This window comes from Aspergillus alliaceus (assembly GCF_009176365.1).
Source record: "Aspergillus alliaceus strain CBS 536.65 unplaced genomic scaffold BDW43scaffold_45, whole genome shotgun sequence".
In the NCBI taxonomy this organism is placed as follows: domain Eukaryota; kingdom Fungi; phylum Ascomycota; class Eurotiomycetes; order Eurotiales; family Aspergillaceae; genus Aspergillus; species Aspergillus alliaceus.
Genome location: NW_022474728.1, coordinates 243,541 through 264,535, shown reverse-complemented (window position 1 = coordinate 264,535; position 20,995 = coordinate 243,541). Strand labels below are relative to the sequence as shown.

Sequence of the window (20,995 nt, the reverse complement as noted above, 5' to 3'; positions counted from 1 at the left end):
AAGATCCTGTTGCACAGCGAAATAGTCACGGTAGAAGAGTTCACTTAATATCCACCGTGTAACCCGTAGAATACCCCTATCAGTAAGAGTATCCTGACTGTCGGGATCTATACCAGCCTGTAGGAAAATCTTGTCCAAAACGGTGCAGATCCACAATACAGGAAACATGGTCCGACGGATCAGTTCCTTTCTTAAGTCGTATTTTGTCCTTTGGACTCTCCAACTTGTAATTCTCAGTCTTTCCAAGAGATGGTTTGCTGCCCTAGCTAAACTCTTAGTTTTAGGAATAAGAAAATAAAACTCTGTCTCCTTTTCAGATATATCTACAGGACGGAAGTAACTAGCTCTCCGGAGCATCTACCAATGACCCAGATTAGGAGCAGTGCTCTCCCACCAATCTCCCCATCATTTTATTCATTGGCTTACTTTAGACAATGCTACTTCTAAGCCTTAAGTCAGAAGGTATTTTAACTTGAACAGTACCATCGGCGGCTCTACTTCATTGCAGCATACCTTCCGTTTTCCACGATGGGTCAGGCAACGCCCTTCCAGACAGAAGCATGGACAGAATACTTGATAGGCACCGTCATCATCCTCCTTCGCATTTTCGCGCGCTTCAGAGTGGTGGGAATCAAAAACTGGCAAGGAGATGACTATTTCGCTTTTGTAGTTCTTGCCTTTTGGACAGTGAGTTTTTCCTAATGTCGAGGTATCATAGCATGACGCCAACATACGCCAGGCAGAGTTAACCATGTTGGAATTGATCGGTGAGCTCTTGTATTTGTTTTCCAGTATCAGTCATCATCGACTAACAGTTTCTCACAGGCCAATATGGCACCAACATCGGTCTCAGTGATACTCAGAGGGCCTCACTCACCCCGGAGCAAATTGAACTACTCGCCCGTGGCTCGAAATGCCTTCTTGCGGGATGGACCTGCTATGTGACCCTGATTTGGTCGCTGAAAGCGTGCATGTTGTACTTCTACAATCGCTTAACGTAAACACGCACGAAGTCCCTAGATCAAAATTATGTAACTGACCTCGCCTCCTAGACTGGGCCTCGTCCAACAAAAGCTCGTCAAATTCAACGCCGTGCTTTGCGCATGCACATACACAGCAGTCATTTTCACTATATTTTTGCACTGTCGCCCACTGGAGAAGAACTGGCAGGTTTATCCTGATCCCGGTCGTAAGGATCCCTCATGATTCTCATCATCTCACACCGTTTCTAACTACAAATTTGCAGTTAACTGCTCTGCCGGCTATGTGAATTATATCGTGATCGCGGTGGCAAACGTCTCGTTCGTACCCCAGCTTTACGACGCAAACGAGCGCTAATTTTGATAGAACCGACGCGATCCTGGTGTGCATTCCCGTCCCATTGCTAGCAAAAGTACGACTCGCATTGCGGCGGTATGTAGTCTCCAACAGACATAAATCGCAACTTTGAACTAACCGACAACCAGAAAGTTGATCATCGGGGTCCTCCTCTGCAGCGGTGTCTTCGTCATGATCGCGACGCTTCTCCGCTGTATTATCTCTTTGCAGAGCATCGATAGTATTAACACCAGTACCATCTGGGCTATCCGTGAAACGGTATCTCTACTCTTCTTCTGATAAAATCTAGGGAACATTTGTACACTAACCAAAATCTACAGTTTGTCGCCATCATCGCCGTCAACGCCCCCTGCATCAAACCCCTCTTCAGCAGCTCGGTCTGGCTCGGGTCCTCGAAGGATCCCTCCTCTCGAAACGCAAAGCAGAGCTACAGTTTGTCGGTCTTTGGGAAGTCCAAACCCAGTCAGTTGGGGTCTACTGGGGGTACGAAGCTAAGGGAGCGATCAAGCGACGAGTTCATTCTCTGCGACGCCGGACATAATACATTCGTCAATGATGTACATGCTGGGATGTCTGCGAGTCTGTCGGATGAGGAGGTTGGGAGGCAACCGAAAGGGGGCATTCAGATTACGACGATGTATGAGATTCGAAGGGATGGGTCACGACATGGGTGAATGCGATTGGGGTTGGAAATTTGTTTGTCTAAATGGGCGGCTGGGTGGTTTCTTTGATCTTGTGTCTATTTGGAATTGGGATATGTACTATAGATGTGATATATGAACAGGTATAGGGGTCTGTCGGCGCTATTAACTAATCTAGGCGCTTAGAGTCCTATATACCCATGGTACTGTTATGACTCTATTGGAGATTGTGGAGATTAGATCTATATACCGGGAAATATATTGGCTATATGAATTCCAATCATTCTAAAGAACAAGTTAAATTCGCCAAGTCTACCATTTATCATATATCCTAGTACAGCAGCCAATATGATAGTTCATAAACGACTCGTAGGAACAAAGAGATGTCGGCCCTTACATATTAGCCCGGAACTCCTTCTTTGACATGACTCGTATTTGGACGGATTTACGATTAGCCTCAGGCTTGGCTACATTATCACTACTTAACTATCATGATTGCTTGATTGGTATTAAATTATATTAAAATTATTAATCTTCTCTTCTTCTCTCAGGCCACGTTATCACCATGTGACCGACAAGAGATATCGGATCTCGGTCCATCCCGTATGAGGCCTAATCCCGGACAGCAACCGACACTAAGCCTAAACAGGCTTTTGCCCTCGAATTTTTTGCCATCATTGCTTTGAGGGGCAACCAGTTTGCCCTAAGTAAACCAAAGTGGGCAACATCCACCAAAGCTCTTCTACAGTCGCCACTTTGGTAGCATGTTGGAGTTTGCCTCGTTAAGAGCCCTTCAGATAGTGTTTTACAGATCACAGCTCACTTAACTTTTTTCGAACTCGAGGGGTCCAAGGTCTTGGCATCAAGGGGTGCTGTTCAGACCCCACAGCACATGGGCTCCCTCACATCACAAAGAATTCAAGGCTCTCGGATTGAGAAGATGCTGAGGAATGATATTATACCACGCCCTGAAGGCGACGATATCGGCATTCTATCCGCTAGGCAAACCGGTCCTGTTGCAATGGCACCACTACGAAAGACCACCTTCCGCTCTCATCGGCTGGCCGTTCGATTTTACATAATGGCTCGGCGCCTCCCGGCCAGTGAAAAGTCTGCGAGTGGATCTCCTGCGGAGTCTTATTCCAATTTGACTCAATGAAATTTTTCCAGTTGCGGCGGAAAAAAAGAAAAAGAGAAAAGAAAAGAAAAATCCCAACCGCGCAACATCTCCAACGTAGTATCTGTTCGGAAAAAGCTTTTTCTCTCTTTGAGTCAGATTATCGACACTCGTTGCATGCACGTAATCGCGTCCCGATCCCCTCACCTTCCTTCCGGTTACAGGTCACTCTCTTTTATCCGACATACAGCATAATAGACGGCCGGGATGGCCATCGACGAGGTCACCTCTGCGCCACAGGTGACGGAAACCGCAGCCGGGGACAACCATGACAAGATTACTCCCAAGACGGACACAAACCCTTTGAAGAAGTTCGGCAAGAAGAGTGGCACGGGCAATGAAGATCCAGAGAAGGATGGAATTGGAGGAGATACCCCCCCGCTAGAATTGCAGCGGAAGCTGAAGAGCAGACATTTGCAGATGATTGCTATCGGTCAGTCGGCATGAAATGTACAAGGTGGTCGGAATCGGACCTAACCGTGTCATAGGTGGTACAATTGGAACGGGTCTGTTCATCAGTAGCGGAACTGCTATCGCACACTCGGGCCCAGCAGGTGCTCTCATCGCTTATATCTTCGTTGGTACTATCGTGTTCTCGGTCATGTCGTCGCTAGGTAAATTTCCATGATCTGTGGCATCAGATGCATGCGGGGTACTAATGTAGTGCAGGTGAGGTCGCAACATACCTTCCAATCTCCGGTTCTTTCACTTCCTACACGGCACGACTCGTGGACCCTAGTCTGGGTTGCGCGATGGGTTGGATCTACTGGTTTAACTGGGCATCGACGTACGCTGTGGAATTGACTGCTACCGGCCTGATCATTCAATATTGGGACCATCAATTGTCTATAGCGATCTTTATTGCCATCTTTTGGGTGGTGATAACTCTGCTCAATTTCCTGCCAGTCGGATTCTATGGAGAACTCGAGTTCTGGTTCTCGATGATTAAAGTGGTTACCGTCATCGGATTTATGATTTTCGCTATCTGCATCGACGCTGGTGTTGGAAAGCAGGGTTACCTTGGATTCCACACATGGAAAGAACCCGGAGCATTTGCCCCTTACCTAGTCGACTCTTCGAAGCCGATTGCCAAGTTCATCGGCTTCTGGGCTGTGCTAGTACAGGCTGGATTCTCCTATCAAGGTACTGAGTTGGTCGGTGTTGCAGCTGGTGAGACGGAGAACCCGGAGAAGACCGTTCCCTCCGCTATCCGCAAGACCTTCATCCGTATTCTGGTGTTCTTCGTCCTTACCATCTTCTTCATGGGCTTGCTCGTCCCCTACGACAACCCTAACCTCATCACCGATTCCAACGACGCCTCCGCTTCCCCCATGGTCATCGCCGCTAAGCTCGCCGGCGTAAGCACCCTCCCCAGTCTAATCAACGCTGTGCTCCTGACCGTCGTCCTCTCGGCCGCAAACTCCAACGTCTACAGTGGCAGCCGTGTCCTCCTCGGTCTGGCCCAGGAAAAGTTCGCCCCCGCCTGCTTCGGTTGGGTCACTCACCGCGGTGTACCATACGTCAGCGTCGCCTTCACAGCCGCCTTCGGCCTCCTCGGTTTTATGAACGTCTCCGAGTCCGGTGGAAAGGTCTTCAACTGGCTAGTTAACATCTCCAGCGTGGCCGGATTCATCTGCTGGACAGCCATCAGTCTGAGCCACTTGGCGTTCATGCGCGCCCTGAAGGCCCGCGACATCTCCCGCGATACCCTGCCCTACAAGGCCGCCTGGCAGCCCTATCTGACCTGGTACGGACTCTTCTTCAGCATCCTAATCATCCTGACCCAAGGATTCACCGCGTGGATCCCCACCTTCAACGTCTCCGATTTCTTCGTTGCTTACATCTGCGTCATCATCTTCGTGGTCCTGTACGCCGGACACAAGCTTTGGTTCCGCACCGGCTTCGTACACCCCCTCGAAGCTGATCTCCAGAGCGGACGACTCCAAAATTACTCATGGGAGACGGCCCGCCCGAAGACCTGGCAGGAGAGGCTTCGTGAGAGTATATAAATTTAGCATAATACCCGCAGGTTTGCGGTGTGAATCACCACCCAACCCCCGGAGGGATCGGCATGGCAGCTGTGCGTGCATAGGAGAAAGCGGCGTGGAGGGATGTGGATGTTTGCATTTCTTTTCCCGTTTACATATTTGCAACAGTGGAGTTTCGGGTGTTTGGGTGCATATATCTGGCTCTGATGATTATATGATCATGTGATCATGTGTATAGTGTTCCTTTCTTTTTCTTTTCCCAATGTATATGATAGACCGGAGATAGTTATTGAAATAATCATACAAGAACATACTGCATAAGTTCATAAGTTGAAATATCCGATATGCCAACTATAACTTGCGCCTCACCTTTTACCCCAAAGACTACCCGAACATCCCTATACAACCCCTACCTACACCAATCCACATCCCATCGAAACACCTCGATAAACAAATAAACAAGTAATGATGGGGAATTTAAATCCACCTAAAAGTCCTTGCCACAACCGAAACCCCACCCATCAACGTCGTAACCCCAGTAAGCACCACCAAAACCCCATAACTAGTCCCATACGCCCCGAACGCCGTCCCCTCCCACAACCCCAATTTTAACAACGACTCGCTCAACGGCCCACTAACTACATTCCCGATTCCGCGCCCAGTCTCCATAAACGCGAACACCATGCTCACGTCCGCAGACGGGTGGCTCTTCCGCACCTCGTTCGAAGTAGCGGACCAAGACGAGGAGAAACTACCCCCTGTGCAGCCGTACAGGACACTGAAGAGATACAGTGGGGCGAGGTGGACGCTTAGCCCCCACAGCAGGAATGTAGAGAGTACTGCGCCGATTGTGGAGATTAGGATGCATTTTGTGACGTGGCACCTGTCGGCTAGGTAGCCGATGAAGATGCAGCCGAACATGTTGGAGATGTTGAAGACGGTTATGGTGGAGGAGGCTTGGAGGCCTTTTGCGCCAAGGAGTTCAGCGTATGAGGGTAGGAAGATTTGGGGGAGGAAGAAGCCGACGGATTGAATTATGTTGCCGGCTTGGTAGATTAGGTAGGTGCGGTTGCGGTGGAAGCTGAGGTCAAGTTGGGCAAAGTTGATAGTTCGGCGGGGGATTCGGGGTTTGTGGAAGAGCATGAAGGGGGCGGCGAGGGTGAATATAGCTACGGAGCAGATCCGGAGGGTGGTTTGCCAGCCGTAGTTGTCGAGGAGGGATTGGAGGATCAAGGGGAAGATTATCCCGGTTAGGCCTGAGCCGCTCTGTGTTGGGGCGTTCGTTAGTGTTTCTGTTTGGTTTGATGGGGAGATAAGTGAAATGGGCTGGGGGCTGTGGTTTACCCAGACTATGCCGAAGGCGAGACTTTTCTTCTTCACGAACCAGTCTGGCATGAACAGGATTGATGGCGCGTAGGCGAAGCAGCCTGCTGTGCCGTATGCAATCCCTTGGGATAAAATCAGGTGCGTGACGTTTTTCGAGAAGGAGCTCAGTGCGAGGGAAAGTGATATTACCACGAAGGCTATTGTGGACGCCCATCGTTGCAGTCTTGGGAGGGCTATCAAGATGGCCATCACGATGGGTGACAGCAGATACGCCATGCCCTACATCCGTCGTCGTTAGCAAATTGACATACACCCATAGGAAACATCTTTCCTACTAACCATTGCACAGGTCCCTATTGCGGCGATAGCATGGGATCCTTGGAATGCCGGGTCATTTCGATAGTAGTTCTGAAATACACCGAAACAAGCCGCGAATCCTGACCCAGGTACTCGTCAGATGCTGCCAGGCCAAGCCAGATGTTGATCAACTCACCCCATACAGTCCCTTCCACCATGAAACATGCTGCCAGGAAAAGCCATGCATGAAGCCCTCCATCTACTGGAGGTAACTTGGGGTCGTTGTATTCGCGCTCCAGATCGAAGGCCTGTGAGGATTCCGTCGGGGAGGGAATACTCGGTTCTTTGCAGAGAATTTGCGGAGTCTTTTCACCATCCTTGTCCTCCATTTTGCAAGACTATCAATGAGGAAGGAGAATTATGAGGCACCTCAGATGGGATAATGAAAAAGGAACAACACGGGATATAGTTGCACAAATAAGTCTGGTCTCCATGATACATCTGGCTCCAATGCGAATTTCCTTCCGAGAAAGTGCTGAGTTGTACAATAAAGATAAACAGGTTTATCCCTTGGTGATAGGTAATGCTATAGATGCATTGGTATGCAGGACGGACTTTTATCTACAGAACTGGTAGTGGTTCTGCCGATCATCTCGATCCCAATGTCCGAGGAATGCATCTTACCTATTACAGAAGTACTGGTTATCCAGCAAATGATGTTATACGTAGAAGAAAATGTTGCAGAGGATCTTATCCTATATGGACTAGGTGGGAGCTAACACCTTCCTCTAGTTGAGCCCTCAACGCCTAGTGTGCCTCTGACCGCAAGCGACGTAAGTGGTGAGTGAGAGGTGTCACGCGTTGAGCTTGCCCTTGTTGATCTTCAGTATGCCTTGCCTCGGAATTCATTCTTGCTAATTTTAGGTGGGGCACTCCTGCAGGTCCGAATATATGGGTACAGGTAGGGCTCCTGAGTTACGTCAAAGGCTCGTTCTGGGACTGTAGAACGCGTGGCTTCGACATGTTAACCTGCAAATTGTCTCTGTCCGTTACATACTCAAATAATGATTTGCAGTTCAAAACCAGTATCACCTTGGGAAAGTATAGTAAAAGCTTGTCCGACGTCATGCATGTTAAAGCACCTCGGTATGCTGGCAAGGGTACTTTGATCTTCACTTAGCGGTTACTGTCGATCATCTTCCAGAGTGCCGCCTAATACATCACTCCTGTTTCGCATTAGAGCGAAACATGAAATCTCTCTACTACTAGAATGCGAGTACGCGTAAACTAAAACATATTGACCTCTAGGAAAAAGCTTTAGTCATAGAATAGCTACACCGATCTCTTTTCAACACTTGTACTGTTGGTTTATCATACTGCTTCTCGTTATACGCCAGATCATTTCTTTTCTTCCTCTTGTATGTAACCCTAGCATTCATGCTGGCCAGGACGAAGGGAGGTTGAACAATGCACTCGGATATTCAATTAGTATAAGCACTTTCAAAGTTCCTCAAAACACCATGTAGAGTGCAAGTATAATAAAGTACAAAGACAAAGTTACCAAAAACTAATCAGACAAAGGTATATAGCCCTATAGATGCGTTCTTCATTACTAGACAGGTGTTAAGAGGGAATTTCATGCTCTGCTGGTACTTTTGATCCGTGCTTGTCATAGATGAAAACCAAGGGACAAAAAGATCCTTATCCGATGTTTCTAATGATGGCCAATGTGGGCTAGGTAATCGCTTTTACATAGGTCACCCAAAAGACTATCAGCCTTGTGGGAAGCTTAGTCTTAACTCTGTATTAAGTCTGCGACCTTATCGTGAATGACTGAGCGAAAATCTGGTTGCACTCTTCTTCGACAACAAGCTTCCCCCCGGAGATTATCGAAAAGCTTATGCTGTGTCTCATTCAAATTGGCTGTTCGTGTTAACTAGCTTAGTTTTTCCGGACGCAGATCCTATGATGGCACCCAACTCCTCCGTCCACACATTTATAGAAAGCTTTGCCTTTTCTTGGCGGTTTTTGTGTATTTTATTTTCAATAGCATCAGTTTCAGAAAGAGTAGGATATATCTCTAGGGTGCTAAACGGCCAATATCGCCTGCGAGGATAAGTTGTTTACTACAAATGAGGGCTTCATACGATAAACCCTGTCGATTATTCTCAATATGGACGTTTGATATAACCTGAAAGGCCACGGAGGAACTATCGAGGAAAGACCATGCTTTCCGGAGCATCCTATCTATCTGGTTGAAGTAACCACAATGGCTATCAAGGGGGGAACAAGGAGCGAGTAGGCATGGGAAACGGTTCCCGCACGTGATGTATGCGCTGCCATGACTATACCTAAAACTATTAAAATTAGATTTCATTCAATAGTAAGCCAGATCAGGGATATCGCGCTTCATGGCGGTAGTTTATGGTGTTTGGCTTAGGAGTGATCCTTCGCATCCGGATCGTCTGGAGAAATATAGAGGTAATACAGAGAGCAGCGTTTATTTCCATGCCTGTGTTTCCTTTCCCCCCCTCCAACTTATGGGTTGATTGGGTTGCGATACCACATGACCTGCTTCGTAAAGCTAGGCCCAAAACACCAAGGACTAGTTACCAATAGACCAAGCAACAGATCTGGACCTCCAGCTTCTGGTGAGAGGTCACTCCGCTCCCGTCACTCGCCCGCACACAAGTGATAATCTGGAAAGCTTTACTCGGAAGTGGACAGTACAATCTGCCGCCTCTCCATCCACCCCAACCAGACAGGGCCATTGAATCCCCGTATTTCGTGTTAAGTGATTACCAATTTTCGCAATGGCCGGTCCACTTTCGATTGCATCTGGCGTTGCGGGGTTGCTGTCATTTGGTGTCTAAGTCACACAATCTTTGATTAATTTTTACTCCGTGTATAAGCACAGGGACACAGACTTTGGCAAAAATTAGAAAACCTTCAATCTCTTCAGGGCATCATTCGATCCCCGGAAACTGCACTCCAGAATCTTCAATATCGTGCTGGCGCAGAAGAGCTGCTCCGAGAAGTGTACAAGGCCGCACAAAATTGCCAGGAAGTCATCAAGGAGCTCGATATAGAATGTCACATGTTCCACGCAAGACCCGGCCACCGACTTGAAAAGCGTGAAAGGGAAGACATTTTTGAGGGGGATGAAGATACGGAAGTGGTGCTTACCTAACTAATCGCCATCTTTTGGGGACCAGTCGCAATGATGTTGATATCGGTGGATCCATTAGCCCTTCTTATAGCCAGGATCTGTCGATGAAGAATATGGAGATAGACAGAGACATTGCTAATTCTATCTCTGATCAGCTCAAGTTCGGTCACGAACTCAGGGGTGGGGGAAGGTCTCCATAGTAACATCCAGAAGAATTGACACAGCGTGCGCAGGGAGTGTAGGTATTCTATAACAACGATGGCTTTATGACTTTTGAAAGGAATTTTATTGAGATTCCAAATAGGTTCAGATACATTGAATGTCAGCTGAAGGCACTAAGACGGGCACGAAACCGCAATCAAGTTGACTCTTGCCTACGTTCTTTGCCTCGTAATTTTGATGAGACGTACGAGAAAATATTATGCAGTACCGACGGAATGTATATTGATGATGCTCACCGAATTCGAACTGTGTTTTGACTCTCTCACTCGGCCGCTCACTGTCAATGAGCTTATTGAAGCCCATGCAGTCGATCTTGGTGCATCACCGCACCTTGATGGTGGCCAATTGTCGGAACAAGTTAATATTATTGATATCTGCCTTGGACTTGTGGAGATTGAAGAGAAGGGGGATAAAACTGAACAAAACACCTCGATTGCTCGCATCGCTCTTTTCTCTGTCCAGAAATATCTTCAAACTGAACGCACCCAACTGCAGAAAGCAAAGTATTTCGCTATTCATAGTGGCCCTGCAGATGCATAACATAGCACGAATATCTGTTATGTATCTCCTAAATCCAATGCTTTGGAGTGCTGTGCCGGATGCAGCCAAGGGTGAAGGAGTTTCCATTAGCTCGCTTCACCGCTGAATACTGGTATCATCATTACACAGTGCTCAAGAGGGCAAGTTGAAGGTTGGAGAGCTGTTACAACTGCTTCTCCTACAAAACAAAAATCGCTTTATGAATTGGATCATGTTATATGATATGGATCCACCTGGGGAACCGTGGGATAATTCGCCAGGGGATGATAATTCTGGATCACCTCTATACTACGCGAGTTTATGAGGACCAGTCTGTTGTTAGTGATATATTTTTGGCCGAAATTAGTGATACAAACTTGTTGGAAACAGTGAACGCGCAAGGTGGGCATTACGGCAATGCCCTCCAGGCGGCATCTATCGAGGGCCATGACATAGTTGACATAGTACGAATGATATTGGAACACGGTGCCGATATCAACACCGAAAATTGATATTGCAGCAATGCCCTCGAAGCGGCATTTGATGGGAGACACGAAAAGTTGCTGCAGATGTTGCTATATCGAGGCGCGGACGTCAGTACTCAATTTGGACAACCTACCTCGCAACAGTGTTCATTGGGCGTGGGTGCATTTTAGATACATATTTTTCGGGATCGGCGTGATGCTCCGTGGTTGTCCAGAAGGTATTTCCATGAGCCCGAATAGCCCACATGTTAAATTGGATCCTGGTGATTGCAGGCTTGCTGCAGCCAGCCAGCCATCTTGGTGGTTTAAGCCCACCACTACTTAATATCATAAGACGCATGAAGTTTAGGCGTAGAGTTAGCCACATTCCTTATGTCGGTAGGAAATGTTGGCCGTATGACAGATAATAAACAACTTAAGACTAATTCGGTACGTTACGGTAAAAGCCCCTCAACACCAGTCTCGACAAACAATGAAGGACTGTAGTTATACAGTATACTGTAGACAAGGATGCTGTTTATGTACAGTATCTCATGCAGTACAGCCGATGATGATGATGATGATAATTCATACGCCGACCCCTCGCCTCAAGGCGATATGCGGGAAGAGCTACTATCTACTCTATCTGCATGGCTATTTACAATGAACTATTACTTTTCTGACGAATTTGGAGCCTCGTCAAGGCCTGTGTTGGCCAGTGCCTGGTGCTCTGTTCTGCGGCCCTCGTGGCGCGCGGCTTCGAAATCTCTGCGATGCTTCCGCATAGTCCAGTACCGCACCTAAGATGCTACTGTCCTGCCAGGCAGTACAGCCGATTGCAAAACTGGTGCAAATATTTTACTGCCCCCTTCTCTCCGGAGCCCTAAGTCTCAGCTGTTGTATTTAGATAAGCTACGGAACAGCTATAATCCATGTAATTTATTACAATGGCTATAACAATACAATAGATACTGCACTTCAGATGTGTGTAGCACCACATACAGATGATCCACAGGTAGCTGGAACTAGCACAGCAATGCTTGAAGATTCTAGGCACTTACTCAAATTGAAACTGGCCCAGATCTATATTGGATCATATAATACCTGGCTCTGCAACCCTAAATACAAATATAGTTGTGCCTTACCACTCTTATTAATATTTCTGATTGGGTATCCAACATCCAGTCTAGGGTCTAGCCAAGATTATTATTCACTCCATTATCATGCCACTATCCTATCAACTATTCAAAACATGGAGGCTAAGAACTTACTGTACTATAATAGGGATGAATCATAACTCTGCAAGGCTAGTCTATTTTCTTAAATCCGAACAGGATAATAGACTTATTTCGTAGCGAGGCACGCTAGGCTTTTCCTCGAATCTAGAATAAAGCTATTGCTATCCTTGCTGACATCATGTTATTTACTGATTTGTCCGCCATATACAAGCTATTTGAGGAACAGTGTGATGGGGTTCGCGCGTGAACCTACAGAATAGTACTTGCCCAACGCCTGCGTAGTATGCAGGGATGGACGATACCATATAAAACCAGCCTCCCCCTTGTTCCTGTGTTTTGCTCTTGTTCCTTTCCAGCTATTCCTTCATGTATGTACAGCATTTATGACTAGAATAATCTAGATGTGACCCATAATATACAGCATGATTTTCCTTTCAACATTCAAGGTTGTCTTATTTGCCTGTGAGTGGTATGGCAGTGATATGTGCACGCGTGTAAGGTGGCCATGGCCCAACTCCTCAGCTGATGATCTACCTATTACTACTGTACCCTATCTTATCTGGTAATGGTCTGGTGAAACACAATCACATACACCCCTCTCTGTCTTGTTCATACAACGTCTCCGATGCTGTTAACAGACTAGTAATATAGTGATGTGCTGAACTATTGTTGTGATACTATGCTGGTGATGTGAGAAAGTTTCTCTAATAACAATACTAATATAAACATTCATAGCTATATACATGTGACAATACCAGCAATTTTTCTATGATACGGTGCTTACATTCAACTTTTCATGACCTACACACTCTTCAACTCTCTCCTGGAGCCACACCGTTTAGACTAATCCACTTTAGGCCAGATCTTTATCTTTTCCCATATATTTGGCTAAGATTGTTCTGCCCTAACCAGAAATGGTAGTCTCTCGGGTGGCGCTGAGAATCAGGTGAAAGAGTGCAAACTCATGGAAATCTGATCATGCAAAAGTAATGTACGCTAAACCTGGATCGTGAAAGGCAAAGTTCAAGATTAACTTTAAGATTCTGATTCCTAATTATGTTTTATGCTTTGTTTCTCTACAGCAGCATTTTGGTTCAGTGACAATCTTATGACAAGAACATGTAGGATGCTTGGGAGCTACAACTGCACATTATTCCAACTTAAACCTAAGAAACCCGCTCTATATGCCTGCAACATTTATAACTCATTTCTTAAATTAAAGCTTTAATTCTCTCTGGAGTTGGCTGAATTCCTGCAAGTGCATAGCTTACTTGAAGTAGTTCATCGAAACTCACATCTAATCAAGTCTTCAACACAAGCCCTTAAAGGATTGGCTGACATCACACTATCAGGAGAACAAACACAGCTAGTAAGGAAATGTCATCTAAGCTCTAAACTTGTGCCACTTATACCCCACACTCGCAATCTAGGCCAGCCTAAGCAAGAAATTGAGGCAATTCATTGGTGGCCTTCCCAATGTTCTTTGGAAGTAGTGGAATGCTACGTAATATACGCAGAGTATTTGTCATAGTGTTGTTCATTTGCGTTTCCTATATCAAGGTCGGCCAGCATCCAAAGCCCGCATTTAGTCGACTTGGGCATTAGTATTATATCTTCTGCCAAGAATAATAAGTATGGCAAAGAAAATCCTCGTATCTGGAAACGTTAACGTCAACGGACGTGTGTACCCACAGTCACAGGGCCCTAATGCAGCCTTAAATTTTGGGTTTTGTCAAGGAGGAGCGACGTTACTCGCCTGACTCCTTCGGTATGCCAAGGATGGACACGAACATGAAATATATGGGCCTGTATCTGAGCGGCAGCCTCAGACGCCTGCTCAATCTGAAGGATCAAGCGAGGGCGGGTCACGAAAACAATCAACACCTTCTATAATAACTGATGACATTGACTTTTGTGGCTTTTGTTCCTGTCCAACAAATACTATCCTTGACTTGGTCCCATTTTCACATAATACCAAATCCTGTATACACTACAAAGTGGAGCAGTGTCGTGATTCCGAACCGAAACCCACTTGGTGTTGCCCAATACTAGACAAAACAGTACCCGACGAACCAGCACAGATGCTGGTAATTGAAGGGCCAAGCCCAAGTGATAGCAATGTCAAAAAGTGTGGTGGTTGGCTTAGTCAAGCCAAAGGCGAGAGTGTCATATACAAGATGACCCGACCTCTTGCCACGAGTCCGATTTGGAACTATATTCGGCGTCGCGACTTCAGCGGCAATGGCAAGGGCCAAAGTCGGCTTACTGTCATTGTCGACGCAAATGATCTTCGGGCCGAAGGTTTGGAAATAAGCCGGCATCTATCATGAGAGAGCACAGCTGAAAGCTTCGTAAAGCATGCCGCATCTACAGAGTGGCTAAAATCCCTCACTTCTTGTCCTCATTTGATTATTCTATTTGGCTGTGATGGAGCAATCCACTATACAGATGGCACCCTGAATCCTACGCTTTTTTTTCGACCCGAAGAACGCCGAGGGCGACTTTCTTTGGCGTCACTCGAGAGGGATGGTTGATGTAACAGCAGCATTCACAGCGGGCCTTGTCTCGTCTTTTGCCAAAGATAGCTTGTTGGGAGAGCGATGCTCGGGCTCCAATCTCCCGAAAGCTATTAAGAAAGGACTGAATAGTGCTCGCGAGCTTGTGTCCGAGGGATTTTGCGCGGAACCAAACGAAACCCCGCATTATCCACTCTCTCAGATTATGAACGACCAAGGGGAGCACTATAAAATAGCGTCTGTCCTCATTCCACTAGAGAATTCTACAACAGACAGGTGGTCTATATTCCTCAATGTAATGGGTGACACAATGGAGATAGCTCGCTTTATCGTTCAAAATGGACCGGATGATGTGCTAAGTCAGGTCCAAACAGCGAGATTTGGCAAGCTATTAACTGCCGATAGGCGCGAGATGGAAGGGTTCCGAGCAATCACGAACCTTGTTGAGGAATATATAAGAGGCCAACAAATAGAGCCCCTCTCTATAGGTATATTTGGTCCGCCTGGATCCGGAAAGTCATTTGCTGTGACACAGGTGATTGAGGGTGCGTCACATACGGCCAAGATTGAGGAACTCCCATTCAACCTGTCTCAATTCAACCATTACTCCGACTTGCTCTCTTCGTTTCAGTTGATTAGAGATGAGACCCTCTCTGGCTCGCTGCCTATGGCACTATTTGACGAATTTGATGCTGAGTTTGAGTCCACGAGCCTCGGCTGGCTGCGATACTTCCTCGCACCAATGCAAGATGGCAGATTCCTGGACCACGGCCAGATGCATCATCCGCTTGGCCGCTATATATTTGTCTTCATTGGAGGTACTTCCTCAAAATTTGCTGATTTCATAGGTCCAGAGGGTGAGCATCAGACCCATTTTAAGCAGGCGAAAGGACCAGATTTCGTTAGTCGGTTGCGAGGATACGCCGATTTCCACGGGTCTGACAAAAATGGTGATGATGATAAAATGTACTCAATCAGACGTGCTATTCTACTGCGTGCATTGCTGGAGAGGCGCATGGTCATGTCCAACAATCATCTCACTGTTTGACGAAACGGTCCTGAGAGGGCTTCTAGAAATGCCTAAGTTTCTCCACGGGGCTAGGTCATTGGAAGCTATACTTGCCATGAGTCGAGTATCACGATGCAAAGAGTTCGAACGTGCAGCTCTTCCTTCGGAAGCTCAACTTAGCCTACACGTTGATACGGACAAATTCATGACGCTGTTACAAAGTGAAGATAGGTTGTCTATCAGCTTGAAGAATGACATCTCAGCCAGAGATCAAAACCACGTATTACTCAATGTTTGACTGAGACTCTGTGGAAAATGAAAAATGGAACAGCCTTTCATATAATACAGATTCTGCTGCGGCTGACATTCTGCAAAAGTTACGTTCGATTAATTGTTACATGGTACAAAAGTCGCCAGTGGAAGTTTTGACGCTTCGAGAGGAGGAAAGAGAAACACTAGCTCGCCAGAACTACGAGCGTCATATTGCGGAGAAGTTGGTGAAAGCTTGTGGGAATGCAGATCTTCCACAGAAACTGGATATTGTTCCACCATCATGGAACGATGACCGTGAGCACGATACAAGGCTAATCTTCAAGTCTTTAGTCAAGTACATCCCACAAATACTAGGACAATGCGACCGCCAGGTCTACCGTCTTTACCAAGGTGCCCCTATCACTTCCAATATAGCACACAGCGAGCACTAGGAAAAACCCAGGCAATGTTTCAGACCTGATTTAAGAATTACTGCGAACTAACATTGTGAATGGGAATTGTGAATAAAAGATTATGAATAAAACAAAGCTTATTTTAAATGCATTTCTTCACCAGTTTAACATGCTAGACTGGATGCTGGATACCCAATCAGAAACATTAATAAGAGTGGTAAGGCACAACTATATTTGTATTTAGGGTTGCAGAGCCAGGTATTATATAATCCAATATAGATCTGGGCCAGTTTCAATTTGAGTAAGTGCCTAGAATCTTCAAGCATTGAGCCTGGAAGGTTCCATGCAAACTAGCGAAACCGCCAGCTTAGGGTGGCTGGCAGATCTGGCAAACTGACAACAGTCACTTTCCTGTCCGTATCCTGCCATCCTGGAAAATTAAGGTGCTTACTACAGACTATGCGGGAGCTAAGTGGTGCAACACAGATGACTCTGCTTATTATTATTCTTCGCTTGTCCGCATCAGTCGCCCCAAGAATAAGATGAATTCCCATCGGAAAGCTAACGAACGATGCTAGGCTCCTTGGTGGCATTCTATACCTGGAGGAGATCCCACTCACGCCTCTCAACAATTATATTGCCTGCCAAGCTGGCACTTGGGAAACTTCTCCATCGTATTGCCCCATCCCCGGTGGCTTTAGCCGCGAATGTACGGCCTCTGAATATAGCTTTTCTCCCCATGGTGGACGTTCTCCGCCACTAGATCAATCTCAGTCTGGTCAACAACGCTTCCTTGCCCATGTCGAATCGAATGGTAGAGCAACGGATGACGAATATCCGTCTCGTATACCATATATAATTGAGTAGACGAAAACAGATGTACACCATGTTACCAGTCCATATTTGAATTTGATGACACCACCCCGTAATGTTTAGACATAGCATCAAGCCCTCCATGAAGAAACTTTAAGTGCCTGCATATCAGCAGTCCTTCATGCATGATATAGTGGTTAATTTGGAAACCCTTGTCACCAAGATCTATCTTGAAGATCTCTGCCATGAGCGAATAATACTCGCGCCCTTCAGGAGACTCCGGATCGAAAAAACTGGTGGCTTTCAATATCACTAGTATAAGGTAAAGTCTAGTGCAAGTTGCCATTGCATCAATATTTTTGCTTGCTTTGTCCACTAGTGTCTGTGCGTTAGTAATTGACATACATTTAAGTGATGATAGAGTAGGTAGCCTCACATTGTGACAGTTTCCCCAACTCTGTGTTTTTCTCATGCATCTTTTCCCCACAATAGACAAACGCCGCACCGGCAACTATCGCAAGAGGCCAGGCAAGAACAAAGGACGGCAGATAGGCTGCCCATGAGATAAATCCCCATGTCATATAACGACTTTTCTGTTCAGCTAATTCGGTCATGACGACACCTAGAACTCCGCGGAAAGGTACAAGGCATGCCTTAACCCGAAGAAGAGACTTCGATAGCTCTTCCATTTCGTTGTCAGGAGAGCCGCGGTCATCTGTGTATCAGCGACATAAAGTCCGATTAGATCGTGTGTATTTATTCCTCGCTGGTATAGGGACTTACCCATGTTTTGGAGAATAACACTGAAATCTTTCCCGAATTCTACAACAGGGTGGAATGACCGTTGGATCAGCTCAACCTTCTCCCGCATATCGAACTTTTTCAGGGTGTCTTTGCAGGACTTGATATAGCTCGGTGTTAGCGATGAATGCTATCAGTACATCACCTTTTCAATAAGAGTTCGGGCTCTCTTACCTTCAAATCCTTTTCAGATCTATCCCTGCAAGCCTTGAGTATTCTGAGAAGAACTTCTCCCAGTAACCGCATCCGAGGATCATTAATGACACCGCAAATATCAAGAATTTCGAGGATCTCCTCGTTTGTCAAAAATTCCGAAAATATGTTATATCCGTCCGTAAACACTTCCAAGGCCTCGAAAATATATCGCCTACCCTAAGGTCAGCAACAACTTAATGCCACAACAATTATAGCGTCATATGCTCACATCCAGTCGTTCTCTGGCGCAATCCAGTCATCATTTCTGGTCCCATGCTGTCCGTTATAGAATTCCTTGAGTTGCATTAAAAGGAGGCTACTGCCAAAAGCTTTATCCACTTCATCCATCTGTTCTCGGGCATGCACTGGAAGGACTCGAAAGGTACACTCATCGGCGCTGTGTATACCGACTAGTTTCCCGCAAAGTGATCGGACAGCAAGCTCCCGTAGTGGGCTCTCATGGGGAGTACTAGTGTGCTGGAGGGTTGCCTAGAGACTCGTCCGTAAGCGTCAACTTCCACCCGAGTACAATCAATCCTATATTGAACTTGACTAACGTGGAAAGCATTCCTGGCGGGGCCGTTATAGCGGTTAAGCTTCACCGTAAGAGTACACCTCCACTTGTTAGATTCCTCTCCGAACTGTTCTCTTAGAAAAGCATCAATTTCTGCAGCAGTCGGGGCGAAATCAGTGGATTGACTGATGAGGGTGATGTTCACTGTCAGCGGCGCCAAATAAGGCTTCAAGAACAGGCTGTAGATAATCGTGAGTAGACTGGACAGACTGAAGTTGCCTGTACTGGTGAAGACAGCGCCGAACGTTACCAGAGCATCCATCTCATATATGCATATATGGAACAGAGACTTCCGACAAGTTAATTGAAGCAGAGCTTGGTCAGGGAAAGCTAACTGTTCGATTCAGCAGCGGGGTCGTGGAGGGGTTCCAGGTCAAATGGGAGAGACCCAAACTCTGTCCAATGACAGCCCGGGTTAGCGAAACCAAGTACAACCATGAACTTCAGTGCGTAACTCGCCATCCACGTCCCACCGTGCAATCCGATCGAGGGATACTTCGCGCATATAAAACCCTTTAAAAAGACACGGTCAGAAAAAATATTAGCAGCTAAATCAAGGCTTGCATCTTTCGAACTCACGGATAACGGACATAAACTAAATTATTTGTGGTCTCCTTAGATCTCGGGCATACTCAAGCAGTAGTGTCCATAATAATGTGAGCAGAGCTTTTGCTTGAATATTGGTGCTAAATGTTGTACTTACAACAATACTACCCTGAGCCAAACCCAGTTGAAGAGATCGATACAGAACTCGAAGTATTTATGAGACATAATTGGCAGAACCACATAGGGAAAGGATTCAAAGATCATCTTGAGCGGAGCCTGGATGTCATCGGGGCGCGAGAGGAAGTGCACTAGGTCATTTCTCACATGAGAATATTGATGTTGAAGAGTAATGAGGATAGATGTACTATGTATTGCCGAGTGCAGCGAGCCTTTGACTCGACTATTTTTGTTCTACCAGGGATCCCTGAAAACTTTGCCATTCTAGTATTGTTTGTTGGTCAACATGAACATTAAGGTTGGAGATGATCCGCTGTTAGGCTCTGGCGAGAGTGTGGAATATGCGCATTTTTTTATGCAACCATCCATAGCGTGTGTGATAATGCATAAAGACCCATTTGATGTACAGGGTGGTGCAAAACTAGCTTCACCGCCTCACTCTCTTTCCTTTATTATGGACCCCACTGCCAAGGCGCTAGTCAGAAGACTGAGTGCAGATTAGTGGACCATGCGGACATAAAGGCTGGGCAGAAGCTCACCAACGAAGTCCTGAAGTTACAATTCTCTGCTGAAAATTGTCCAGATCATAGGAGTATGATATGGCTGGTGATGATCAAATAGATGGAAAACCTAACTAGGATATTGTGGGTTTTGAGGATGCGTCTGACTCAGCAAGTAGAACCGTGGCGACAAGACCCTATGGATTCGCCACCGTGTTGGATTCTGGAGGGGCCGAGTAACATGTTCTTGAAAGAAATACAATACATCTAGATTAGTTTTGTCCCTCCCAAACCCTTCTTCTGTAAAGATATTAAAAAATATAGGTATTAAGAAACGAAAATCGATTGACATCTATTATTTCCGGAATCCTATGAAGGAAATCCGACCTGACGCGTGTCCTAAAACAAGTGTATTTAATTTGGTCGCTGAACAAGATTTCCTAGCCTCAGGAGGGAGCCATAAGACTTGTTTCCCATTCAAAGCTATCCATTCACTCTGTAGAGATATCACTGAGTCCGTCATGTGTACATTGAGCATAGGGTTATGACACCTGGATTGAATCTTGAACGATCCTAGGTTAGTACTGAGATATGAGCTATCTTGAGAAAATTCAAGTTTCGTGACAAGTCCCTTAGTACTCAAGGTTTCTTGCAGAGCGCCCGTTGCTGGGTCCCAGAGCCGTACTGTGTTATCCTCGGAGCTGGATACCAGTAGCCGGCCATCGGACGAGAAGGCCATTGCCCGAACCTGGTCTGTATGGCCCTTAAGGGTCTGTTGCAGATCGCCCATTGCTGGGTCCCAGAGCCGTACTGTGTTATC

At 46.3% G+C, this 20,995-nt stretch overlaps 8 protein-coding genes across 8 annotated transcripts in view; 5 read left to right on the top strand and 3 right to left on the bottom strand.

Moving 5' to 3' along the window:
• Positions 1–528: 528 nt before the first annotated feature.
• BDW43DRAFT_321646 (uncharacterized protein) lies at positions 529–2,012 on the top strand (the record flags this gene model as incomplete). Its single annotated transcript, XM_032049373.1, has 7 exons — positions 529–687; positions 740–767; positions 826–997; positions 1,053–1,189; positions 1,247–1,301; positions 1,467–1,596; positions 1,659–2,012. The coding sequence occupies 7 exons, from the start codon at positions 529–531 to the stop codon at positions 2,010–2,012; spliced, it is 1,035 nt and encodes a 344-aa protein (XP_031897053.1).
• A 1,351-nt stretch (positions 2,013–3,363) lies between these two features.
• Positions 3,364–5,165, top strand: BDW43DRAFT_302641 (putative amino acid permease (Can1); the record flags this gene model as incomplete). The annotated part of the gene is made up of 3 exons (XM_032045275.1): positions 3,364–3,589; positions 3,645–3,770; positions 3,826–5,165. 3 exons carry the CDS (start codon positions 3,364–3,366, stop codon positions 5,163–5,165), a joined length of 1,692 nt encoding a protein of 563 aa, XP_031897052.1.
• A 456-nt stretch (positions 5,166–5,621) lies between these two features.
• On the bottom strand, positions 5,622–7,156 carry BDW43DRAFT_314268 (putative MFS monocarboxylate transporter; the record flags this gene model as incomplete). Its single annotated transcript, XM_032047767.1, has 4 exons — positions 5,622–6,410; positions 6,489–6,749; positions 6,810–6,907; positions 6,964–7,156. The coding sequence occupies 4 exons, from the start codon at positions 7,154–7,156 to the stop codon at positions 5,622–5,624; spliced, it is 1,341 nt and encodes a 446-aa protein (XP_031897051.1).
• Positions 7,157–10,386: 3,230 nt separating this feature from the next.
• BDW43DRAFT_314267 (uncharacterized protein) lies at positions 10,387–10,698 on the top strand (the record flags this gene model as incomplete). Its single annotated transcript, XM_032047766.1, has 1 exon — positions 10,387–10,698. The coding sequence occupies one exon, from the start codon at positions 10,387–10,389 to the stop codon at positions 10,696–10,698; it is 312 nt and encodes a 103-aa protein (XP_031897050.1).
• A 3,858-nt stretch (positions 10,699–14,556) lies between these two features.
• On the top strand, positions 14,557–15,943 carry BDW43DRAFT_314266 (uncharacterized protein; the record flags this gene model as incomplete). The annotated part of the gene is made up of 2 exons (XM_032047765.1): positions 14,557–14,680; positions 14,925–15,943. The coding sequence occupies 2 exons, from the start codon at positions 14,557–14,559 to the stop codon at positions 15,941–15,943; spliced, it is 1,143 nt and encodes a 380-aa protein (XP_031897049.1).
• A 76-nt stretch (positions 15,944–16,019) lies between these two features.
• BDW43DRAFT_314265 (uncharacterized protein) lies at positions 16,020–16,608 on the top strand (the record flags this gene model as incomplete). The annotated part of the gene is made up of 2 exons (XM_032047764.1): positions 16,020–16,196; positions 16,282–16,608. The coding sequence occupies 2 exons, from the start codon at positions 16,020–16,022 to the stop codon at positions 16,606–16,608; spliced, it is 504 nt and encodes a 167-aa protein (XP_031897048.1).
• Positions 16,609–17,891: 1,283 nt separating this feature from the next.
• BDW43DRAFT_170201 (uncharacterized protein) lies at positions 17,892–19,587 on the bottom strand. Its single transcript, XM_032038729.1, has 5 exons — positions 18,936–19,587; positions 18,608–18,867; positions 18,358–18,550; positions 18,166–18,273; positions 17,892–18,097 (listed from the first exon to the last, which is right to left on the bottom strand). The coding sequence occupies exons 1-4, from the start codon at positions 19,212–19,214 to the stop codon at positions 18,265–18,267; spliced, it is 741 nt and encodes a 246-aa protein (XP_031897047.1). The 5' UTR covers positions 19,215–19,587; the 3' UTR covers positions 17,892–18,097; positions 18,166–18,264.
• Positions 19,588–20,530: 943 nt separating this feature from the next.
• BDW43DRAFT_302639 (WD40 repeat domain-containing protein) overlaps positions 20,531–20,995 on the bottom strand; it is a gene marked incomplete at both ends in the record, with an annotated part of 4,083 nt that continues 3,618 nt past the window's right edge. Inside the window, one exon of the mRNA XM_032045274.1 lies at positions 20,531–20,985. Within this exon, the coding sequence (XP_031897046.1) occupies positions 20,531–20,985 (455 nt within the window). The remainder of the gene's footprint in view (positions 20,986–20,995) is intronic.

Coding starts and splice junctions, on each gene's coding strand:
- BDW43DRAFT_170201 (XM_032038729.1), bottom strand. CDS start 19,214: ATGGATGCTCTGGTAACGTTCGGCGCTGTCTTCACCAGTACAGGCAAC. Junction 18,868..18,935: donor CCGCCAGGAATGCTTTCCAC/GTTAGTCAAGTT, acceptor ACGAGTCTCTAG/GCAACCCTCCAGCACACTAG. Junction 18,551..18,607: donor GCGCCAGAGAACGACTGGAT/GTGAGCATATGA, acceptor ACCTTAGGGTAG/GCGATATATTTTCGAGGCCT.